The sequence below is a fragment of the Orbicella faveolata genome, unplaced genomic scaffold (assembly GCF_042242905.1).
Source record: "Orbicella faveolata isolate gen_17 unplaced genomic scaffold, um_ofav_v1 contig_2, whole genome shotgun sequence".
In the NCBI taxonomy this organism is placed as follows: domain Eukaryota; kingdom Metazoa; phylum Cnidaria; class Anthozoa; order Scleractinia; family Merulinidae; genus Orbicella; species Orbicella faveolata.
Genome location: NW_028301547.1, coordinates 14,026,893 through 14,037,500, shown reverse-complemented (window position 1 = coordinate 14,037,500; position 10,608 = coordinate 14,026,893). Strand labels below are relative to the sequence as shown.

At 38.3% G+C, this 10,608-nt stretch overlaps 1 protein-coding gene across 1 annotated transcript; it reads left to right on the top strand.

The window, feature by feature from the left end:
* The first annotated feature begins 1,545 nt into the window (after positions 1 to 1,545).
* On the top strand, positions 1,546 to 3,295 carry LOC110047756 (substance-K receptor-like). Its single transcript, XM_020753507.2, has one exon. It carries the CDS (start codon positions 1,727 to 1,729, stop codon positions 2,714 to 2,716), a length of 990 nt encoding a protein of 329 aa, XP_020609166.1. The 5' UTR covers positions 1,546 to 1,726; the 3' UTR covers positions 2,717 to 3,295.
* Positions 3,296 to 10,608: the final 7,313 nt, after the last annotated feature.

Here is a 10,608-nt window from a genome sequence, read left to right as displayed (position 1 = left end):
AGCTAAGCTTTCAGTTTCGAGTAGTTTGAGCGGCTTTCGAGAGAAGAACGATGCCTTCGAAGTTCGCTTTTCAGTTAAATTTTAAATACGGATATAAAGGCAGGTGAAGGTTTATAGTCCAGAGGAATACGGCCATATTGTGGCCCATGAAAACGTGCACTTTTCCAGTGGAAATTACGAAACGGGGAGCTCAAATCCTGCGGATGAAAATGCAAAATGCCGAGTCGAATTTGAACGGAGCTACAGTTATTTACGGCTTGTAGCCGCATGCAGCAAGATTGCCCGAACTAGCGTAAGAGTTAGAAAGACTAAACGGCTCCCACTGGTTCTACTCCAAGCACAGAAGAGAATATTAGAGCAAGCTTTGCACTGACCACTCGTCGGTTCACTTCGCTGCGATGACCGGAGAACGAGCATTACTACACTACATGTAAGTGTTGTTTGAGCAATTGAGCATTTTTACAAAAATAAAGCTTCTCATCGTAAACAGAGACAGTTTAGTTGTTGTTTTCTGTCGTTGTTTTACTTCTTAAGTATAATTTCTGCCTTCGTAACAAATATAATGTCTTTTATCGAAGCACTGTTTAGGTTGAGAATTTGTTCATTTCGCTACGTGTTTTGTCGGCGGGAATCTAGCAAAACTTCTTATTTTAGTACAGTTTTAACACTACTGTTGCTAACCGAATGGTCTCTGTGAGCCATATTTACTACAGACAAATAGCTCGTTTCCATTGTGTTTGTCTGAATCACAGGGGATGTTTAATTTGGGTCAAATTTGTCAAAATTCCGAAGCAAAAATTTGAAAGCCAACTTACCGTCATCAACCCGTGCTCTGTTCTCTGATAAAGCACGCTCTTTCAGCCAATCAGAGCGCGCGTTGTATGGAAACTTTATAAAAATATAATTGATGAGAACACTGATTATTCATGGAAGGATCATGCGGATCACATCCGCAAGAAGACAAGAAGCCTGGCTTCCTTACACAGATCAAGCAATTTCTCAGTGCTCGGATAACTTTTATAAAAAACCTTGTTTTACCGCTTTTGATTATGGTGACTAGAGGGTAACACTTCTCTTATGTCTGATCCGTAAGCACCACAAAACAAAGCTGCACGTACTACGTATTAAGTGTAACTTAAACTGTGATTTTTATGATTATAACGCTAGATACAAGAAAAACTTAAGGAATCAAGCTGCAGCCAACAGAAAATAGGGTTTTTGGACAACTATTAATTTTGCTGCTAACGACTGTACAAGAAGAAAAGCATCATGTTTAATGGTCTCTTTAAAACCTCTCTGTGATTGATTCATCATTCTTTTCAGTAAGTCTTTTATTTTTTTAACGTTTAATAGTTTGTTAGTACATAGCTTCTAGTTTCGTCCTGAGTATTAAGTCTTATAAAAACCCTTCTGTAAACTAATTTTAGTGAAGTCGGCTTCATCAATTGAGATCTATGTGTTCTCTGTGCCTGTATACCAAGTTATAATGCAAGCGGAAAGTTTGAAGGACGCGAATGAAGCATAAGATCTGCTCGAAGTGCCGCCGACAGCTGACTCTACATGTAACTTCTTGAGTGATCTCCAAACTTCCCAAAATTCTCCAAACTTTGCATGTTTATCTCAAACAAACTACTGATCTAAATTTCTCGCAAATTGTTGATTAACAGATCCTCAGTACATCCCTGACAAAATACAGCTACCAACAAAAGTGATTTTCACCAGCGCCATGTTGTTCACCTTCCTAGTGTCTGTGATGGGTAACTCTCTTGTCATCTACGTCATAACCAAACATCGCTCCATGAGAACATCAACGAATTGTCTCATCATGAACTTGGCAATTTGTGATATTCTGACCACCTTGATATTGACCCGTTCTCTTGTTATACAGCTCTTCGCCGGCGATAAGTGGTTTGGGGGAACGATTGGAAGAATTACTTGTAAAGTACTCGCAGCGTTCGGGATTTCTGTGCTGCTTTTCTGCTCGGTTTTTAACTTCGTTGCCATCGCCATTGATCGATTTCTCGCTGTCTCTCAACCACTTACTTACAAGTTGTCATCGAAATGGGTGGTTAAAATAGCTATTCCAGCCACATGGCTGGCTTCTGCTCTCTTAGCTATCGAACCGGTAATGTCTACACAAATTGAATACTATGGTGGAGACGGAACGCCGAAAAGCATAAAGTCTGAAGTGAGCTCTCAGGAACATCATTTAATCTCTGCGACTTGTTTAGTTGTGTCGTTTGTCGTTTTGATTGATCTATATTCCATAATTGCTTATCGTCTTTGGAGAAGAAACATTCCTGGGGAAGTTTCGAACAGTCAGCACGCACTTGCCATTCGTACAGCACGGAATGTCACTGTTTTAATGATACCAGTTGTACTGATAACTTCTGTTATTTTATGGTCACCAGCTTCTGTTATTATGATCTTACTGATTAATGGTAATCCCATTTATAATACCGCCGTCGAAAACCCCTTTTTGTATGCCTTCGGCTACTGGTTGTTTTCAAACAACAGTGCTTGTAATCCGTGTTTGTATTTTATATTTATTGAGAGCTTTCGTCAAAGTCTAAAAATCGTTTGTTCACAATACTGCGCCCCTGAATTAAGGCTGTGTCCCATTGGACACGCACGTGAAAGACGGTTTGAAACTGAAGAAAGAACTACTGAGTTAACTTCGTACCGGACTGTGAGCCACAAAGGCGCACCGCCATGATTTGACTACAAACGTAAAAATGCTATCTACTAACCAGACGCACTTATCTGCCAAATGGACTCAGGTGTGGCGTCTATACATGAAATAAATCCTAACAGACAGTCCTGATAAACCAGATCAGACACTGATACACGTAAGGGGACTTATGATGCAAGACGAGGAGGAATGAAGAAAGACGGGTTTGTAGAATCATTCCCAAACTGGCCACACTGTCTCTGCTTCAGTAAGGAAAGCTAGTGCGATGACTGCGCTTCTTGTCCTTGTCCTTCTTGATGAGGCCGAAGGCCGAATCAACTATCACGTCATAGAAATCGAGAGCGAATAATCTAATTGTTTCAGTAGAATTCTAACTAAAATTTACTTCAAATGACACCTTCAAATTATTTCTTGACGTATTATCAAACTTTGTGCCCGAAAAAGATCGCTGGGATTGAATTGTCATTTAAAATTGAAGTTGTGCGCGCGCATCAGTTTTTTCGATAATTTCAACTTTTCTAAAAGTCAAGAAACCGTAAATGTCCTTCGTTTAGACTTCTCAGGAATGTAATTACCCATTTACGTCAAAATGTTCCTCCAAAACTTTGGAAAAACGAAAGAAAAACGTCAGCATTTCCTAGATGGCCCCCAGCCACTGCATACTAATGGCTGATAGTGTTCAATGGCTCAGCCAATCAGATCACAGCATTTGCATTAGTATACTAGTAGAGTTCTTTATATTTAGTATAAAGCTACTATCTTTCTATCACGAATGCCGCTCTCTGATTGGCTCCGCTACTCACTATTCTGTTTCAGTATAAATCTACTAGCGTTCTATCACGAATGCCGTTCTCTGATTGGCTACGCTACTCACTATCTATTCTGTAATAGACAGTGAGTAGCGTAGCAGTATGCTCTTCTTAACAAAATGACGGCCGCTTCCTGGCGTTTTCGAAGTGTCTGTGAAGAGGATTTAGATTCAGTTTTGAACGACTAGAAGATTCATACTAAAACAATTAGATTATTCGCTCTCGATTTCTATCGCGCGATAGTTGACCACTAAATTTTCTCCGATTCTTATTGGTCTAAATTGACCACGTGACGCGATAGTGATCGTCAGCGGAGAGACACTATCAGCCCATAGTGCACTTCCGAGGAAAATACCCGGATGGATAGTACTCGTCCGTGAAAATTTTTCTGTAAACAGGCGGGCTTAGAGAAAATAAACAATTGAAATTGTACTAAATAGGTTTTTGTCCGTTTTCTTTTTCAAATTTTACGTTTGGCTTTCACGGCTTTCATCTAAACAAGTTGAAAATAATTCAATATGATTTTTGAACTTGCACGCGGAAGAAAATTTAGTGGTGAACAATAAAGACAATGTTTATGTCTCGGAACTATCGGCTGATAGTTGCCCCGCAGAAATTTGATGTTCTTAAGACCGAGTTTACCAGAGGACCAATGGCAGGGGTGATACATGCCATCTCTCCTTTTTGGATGAAACTTTGCCACATTGAAGGTACTACCCAATTGCCGCTTTTCATGCGACGTCATCATTTTCTAAAATAAGAAATTACCAATCCTTCTGAAGTTTTAGTTTCATCATACGTAAGACCCTCTAATAACTTGACGTTTTGCAGCGTTTAAGCTCGACAGGGTTCCTCACTTTGAAATAGGACACGTTTGAATTTCCAAGTTTATGCGTTGCGTGACATTAAAAAGGCGGCCCGATAAGGCTCTCGAGTAGTCAAAAAGAGTTATTGCTCAAGTTTTTGCTAACTAAACAGTTGTTGCTCTATAAAAAGTGTTAATTTCAATGTTTCGGAGCTCTCAAGTAATAACTTTTCGTTTCAATGACAAAACTCGATGACAGATGTTTCTGTTACTTTACGGCCGCCATGTTTGTGTCCCTCCGAGTGGCACAAACATGGCGACTCCATACAAAGCTCTATAAATTTGTGCGAAACACTTCTCCGAATAACGGGAGAATGAAAAACTGCACAGACCTAAATCTTGACGAGGGTGTTTATATATCAATCATCTTTCATATCCCAGCTTCTTGACTTAATTTATTGAATGGTTATGATTTTTATTTTTGATGGCGTGACAATGTAAACCAGCCATAACTCTAAAAGACAAAGTGGACCGGCTTTGGGATTTTTCCCTTAGGAGTTAGACCACCACCCCCCCGCCCCTGGATTTTTGCCCAAAATCCCAAAAATGTCACTGAAATAAGTATCAAATTTAGACACCACTCCTGCTTACAAAATGCATTAAATTTTACTGATATTTTACACAAATATAGATTGGACCTATCTTAGTTCACACTAAGAGTTTCAAGTCATTTGAAGAGACAGGTGCCAATCAAGGTTGTCATTTCCTACCCATGTCACGCAACATTTAGCTATAAGGCAAATTAGCTCAAATTCTGACTCAAATATTACTTAAATACAACTTTCTAACTCAAACCTAATTTTACCACAGTTTAGAGTCACCCTTGGTCTAATGAAATCAAGAATAAAACTTTTGTTATCTGTTATTTTTTGGTAACAAAAGCTGTTTAAACAACGTGACAAGAGACTAGTTTTAACAAAGAGACAAGGTTGAAATCTAAAATATTAGATATTATAGAATCATTTTATCCAAGTTATTTCTATGTTAATGTCATTAACAAAGTCTTTGAATATTATTTAGGGCAGTGGAAACTCAATGAATGCAAAACTCTTTGCAATATCCCTTAATGGGGTATGGTACCCTAAAATATGGCGATGTTCATGAAAAAATCAATTTCTTGGAAATACAAGACTTAAGACCCTTGAGGACTTGTCAAAAACATTTTGAAACGATCTTACCGAATTTCCTTCCAGATGAGTGTGAAATTTAAGGAAAGTACACAGTGGTATACGTTTTTTCACGCAGCAACGGCCATAACAACGACTGTTTACTATAAGAACGTGACCAAAAATATAGATTATTTTTAACTTATATGAACGAAACTATTTAGAAAAAAACTTTTAAGACATGCACAACTCGATTGGTATAATTATTTGTGAAAAGCTTTGCCTCAAATTGCCATCACAGGCTCATTCATTTCCCTTATGAAAAGGAATATTTCCCACAACTGCGGTAACTTTTTACAAAATAGAACAACCATTGCACCCCGTCCCCCGAGATCCAATCTGCACCCCCTTCCCCGCTATTTGTGGCTCGTTAAAAGCTTAATAGTTCGTGTAAGAAACTTAAAGTGCATTTTTCTCAAAAGTTTACTTTTGCACCGACTGACTTCGCGCCAACATTTCTACTTTGCAAGGTTTTTAAGTAGAATTCCCGAAACTTGGGCTGATCAAAGACCAATAGTGTCGTGATGTCATAAACCAAAAAAATCGTAACATTTTAAGATCTGTCACGTGACATGAGATGATTTGTCCACTGGGTGTGGTAAAAAATAAGGTTATTTCCAAATAAAGCTGTAAAAAGCACTGAAAATAAGAGTTAACTGTCAAAACTTAGGTTCATTGCACAGAACAAATCAGAAACTTACATTATATGCTTATTTGACAGTCAATTCTTGTTTTGTAAAAGAGCAGGAAGTGTTGGCGCCAATACTATAAAACACTACTTCAAAAGGCTGTGGCTGGTTTCCATAGCCACCATTTTGAGTAAAACTCTAGAAATTTAATTTCTCTTCTTGAGTGCAATAGCGCACTATTGATCTTTCTTCACCATATTTAAACAAAATTTTTGGTCCATTTGAGGGTACCATACCGCCTTAACCCTCGGACGTACAAGGCGGGGGGATGAATGCCATCCCCCAATAAGGTTTTTTCCAAATTTTGAAAAGAGGATTTACTCTAAGGGGCTGAAACTTTGAGTAGCTGTTCATTCATCCTTCGCGGATATTTTGATATGTCAATTGTGTGTCCATTATTTTTTACGTTTCCATGGTAACCGCTAGTTCCATGTGGGTTTGGCCGGAAATCAACTTTTTTTGACATAATTCTGTATTTTTTTTCCAGTTTTCTTCATCAAGTTCCAGAAATTCGCCAATTTGTACATCTCATAAGTATTCTGGCTTGATTTTGTATTAATTTCCGTTAGTTCTTGACTTTTTAAGAAAAAAGTAAAATCCAAGATGGCGGATCCAAGGTGGCGGGTCAAATGAAGTCATTTGACATCATATGACGTCACAACCAATGAATATGGTATCATTTTGTATACCAAGTTCAGGGCTATCTAATCAATGTAAGTTTAGTTCATTTCCTTAACAGAACGAAAACCCAAGGGGATTCCATTCACTTCCCCCTTGTACCACGGTGGGGGTAAGAGTTAGCTTGTACGTCCGCGAGTTAAATAACAGTGGAAAACACCTAAATTCTATACGTACAATCTAAATATGGGAATGAACAGCCGTGATGCTTAAATTCTAAAACATTGACTAGTTAGATGAGAGTTTTTCTCGGCCTATCTTGCTTTTTAGATTACTCTTGATACCCTGCTCAATCATTACAAGTCATTAATACTTGATCTTGCAATTAATTATTGTCAACTCTTACTTTACATTCGGCATACAAACTCATCAATCCTGAGAAGTATTCTTTGCTGAAAATATTGTTTGCCTCCATTCCGAGTTCAAAACACCCTTGAGATATTGATTTTGCTACATCAGGCATGCAAGTATATCTTGTTAAACACGTATATATTACTTGAACTGTAAGATTGAGCTTCAGCTAGCATTTTTCTTCTGAAAGTCCCTATACTGAATTAACCGCTGATAAATTTTATACTTTCAAAGATATTAACACAAAATATTATAAATAATCGCATATCTGCGAGTAAGAAGATGTGTGAAAAAAAAAATTGCATTTCTGAGAAAGAATTGGGTCTTGAGAAGATCTAGTAGCTGAAATTATCTGAAAAACCTACGGTCCAATCGAGCACACATGACAACATACACGGCACCAGTGCCCTAGGTTTAGCAAGGTTTGGCCATGGCTGAACTTTTTGAATTTTTCTAGGCACTCAAGAAGCTTGAGTGGCTCTCGGCTATCGTTTTCTTCTCTGCTCAGTAACCTCCTGTGTACATCCGTAGCTCCATAGCGCTGTGAAATAAGTAATTTGTTTTTTCTGGTCACAAGACTGTGTTACATATACTACAGGGTGGATGGTAAAGCAGCTGGGAAGTGGTACTGTTTTCCTACTGCAAGCCTGGTCAAGATCTCTTCTGCTTAATCTTGAGAAGCCCTCAGATCAGCATGGTGTATGGTGAGTTGGCCACTTCTATACATCACAGACAACCTGCAGAAGTATTGGGCTATTTGGTCTGCAGCAAGCTACTCTTCTTTGCTGGACATTTTCCTGCCACTGCTCTTTTGCAGTGTCTCATCTTACTGCACTCATCCACTACATTTTCTTCCTGTCTCCTCACCTTCCAGGGTAGGAGGAATACACTCTCGTAGCTTTGAAAACTTGGGACTCTTCTTCAATAGATTGCGAGGTCCTAGACCATAGTTAATAGAGGGGAATGATTATGAAACCCGGCAAACATCAAAGAAGCAAACAAAGATGCCAAGATTTGTGTTGGAAGGTCCACGTCCATGCACAATCTTTTTTGTGCTCATACACTATGCATGAATTACGTAACCAAAACGTTTCTATTGGTTAGTTCCTCGGTCAGTAGTATGCAACAAGTGTGTTTTGTGCAAGTTCAAGGCCAAAAAAGAGAACAAAAACATACAACAAAGAACTTTGTTGAGTTTTATAATAATTCCCTTCTATTTACTATGCCTAGACTGAGGCTTTTGGAGCTGACACTCGTCAAACTCCTGGATCTAAAAGTAGTGGTCTCTCTTGCAGTACATTTAAGTAGGCCCTTGAGGTCTTTCAAATCCATTCCTCATTGTGCAGGTGTGAAACGTACGCGTTTACCAGGGCCGACATCATAAGCCTTCTACACTCTCAAACCTAAAAAATCGTAGAGACAGGATCCCAGACATTGTGTGCCTCGTGGTCTGGCCTGACTCTTGAGTCTTAACAATATTATTGATATGCCTGGCACCCTTTAACCCGCCATAGGACATCACTAGCACTTTTGATGTCGTCGCCTTCATTTATGCTACGACGCACATGGCTCTTCACTGTGGCAATTCATCTGTCACAGACATCCTTTCCAGCCTGTGGATCACTGAAATCATATCTGACGATCTTAATGCCTGTGCACTCTCTAAGGCTAATAAGTAAGTAAGTCAGTCAGTAAGTCAAGTTTATTGTGTATATACATGTAGCTTAGCTGGGAAGTGAGAGAATGATATGAGAACAAAGGTGACATCCGGTACGTATTGTCACGCTTTTCTTTCAAAAAAAGTTAAAATTGAGCAAAACATCGAAGCCATTCTTAACATTGGAGTGTGCACATCTATAAATAGAGATAAAAATCCTTTGCGCAGTGGTCTAAGATGTGTCATGTGTCATTCATTCCCAATTAAACAGATTTATGTAAAGCAATTATAAATGCACTAACCTACAATTAAAGGGCTCTCTGACTTCTCTGGACATATTTACAACAATGAACATGTTTGCTTTACAGGTAATTGTATAAAAGAATATTTAATAAATAATAAAAACAAACTATTAACAATGAATAATAACAACAATAAATATAAATAAAATAATAATAATAATAATAATAATACCAACAAACTATTAATTATCACTTGGTGATATTATTTACTGCTGACCAAGGTCTTTGGTTCTTGTTCTCATGCTTTCGAAGTTATATCCACAATGTTTATTCTTATATCAATTAAGAATTACTTGCCGGCTGATGCAGCAAGGTAAAAAAATTCAAAGATGTTTTTTTTAACTAGATTCGCAAGAAATGGATATTCATTGGGTGAGCTCAAGAGTTAATGTATGAGGGCAAACAATAATTTCGGCGAACAATACTTCTCAGGATTGATGAGTTTGTATGCCGACTGTAAAGTAAGAGTTGACAATAATCCATCGCAACATCAAACATGTGACGCGTTCGTAATGATCGAGCAGGGTTTCAAGAGTAATCTAAAAAGTAAGATATGCCCAGAAAAACTCTCATCTAATTAGTCAATGTTTTAGAATTTTAATATCATGGCCATTCATTCCCATATTTGGATTTTACGAATAGAATTTAGGTGTTTTGCACTGTTATTTTAACCCGCGGACGTACAAGCTAACTCGTAACCCCCCCCCCCCCCCCCCCCACCGTGGTACGACCCGTGGTACAAGGGGGAAGTGGATGGAACCCCTTTGGGCTTTCTCTCTGTTTAGGGACAGCAAAATAAATTTATATTAATTAGATAGCCCTGAGTTTGGTCTACAAAATGATACCATGTATGTTGGTTGTGACGTCATATGATGCCAAATGACGTCATTTGACCGCCATCTTGGATCCGCCATCTTGGATTTTACTTTTTTCTTAAAAAGTCAAAAAATAACGGAAACTGATACAAAATCAAGCCAGAATGCTTATTAAATGTACAAATTGGTGAATTTCTGGAATTTGATGAAGACAACTGGAAAAAAAATACAGAATTATGTCAAAAAAAGTTGATTTCCGGCCAAACCCACATGAAACTAGCGGTTGCTATGGAAACGTCAAAATGGTGGACACACAATTGACATATCAAAATATTCGTGAAGGATGAATGAACAGCTACTCAAAGTTTCAGCCCCTTAGAGTAAATCGTCTTTTCGAAATTTGGAAAAAACCTTATTGGGGGATGGCATTCATCCCCCCTCCCCCATGCCTTGTACGTCCGAGGGTTAAGGGATATTGCAAAGAGTTTTGCATTCATTGAGCTTCCACTGCCCTAAATAATATTCAAAGACTTTGTTAATGACATTAACATAGAAATAACTTTGACAAACTGATTCTATAATGT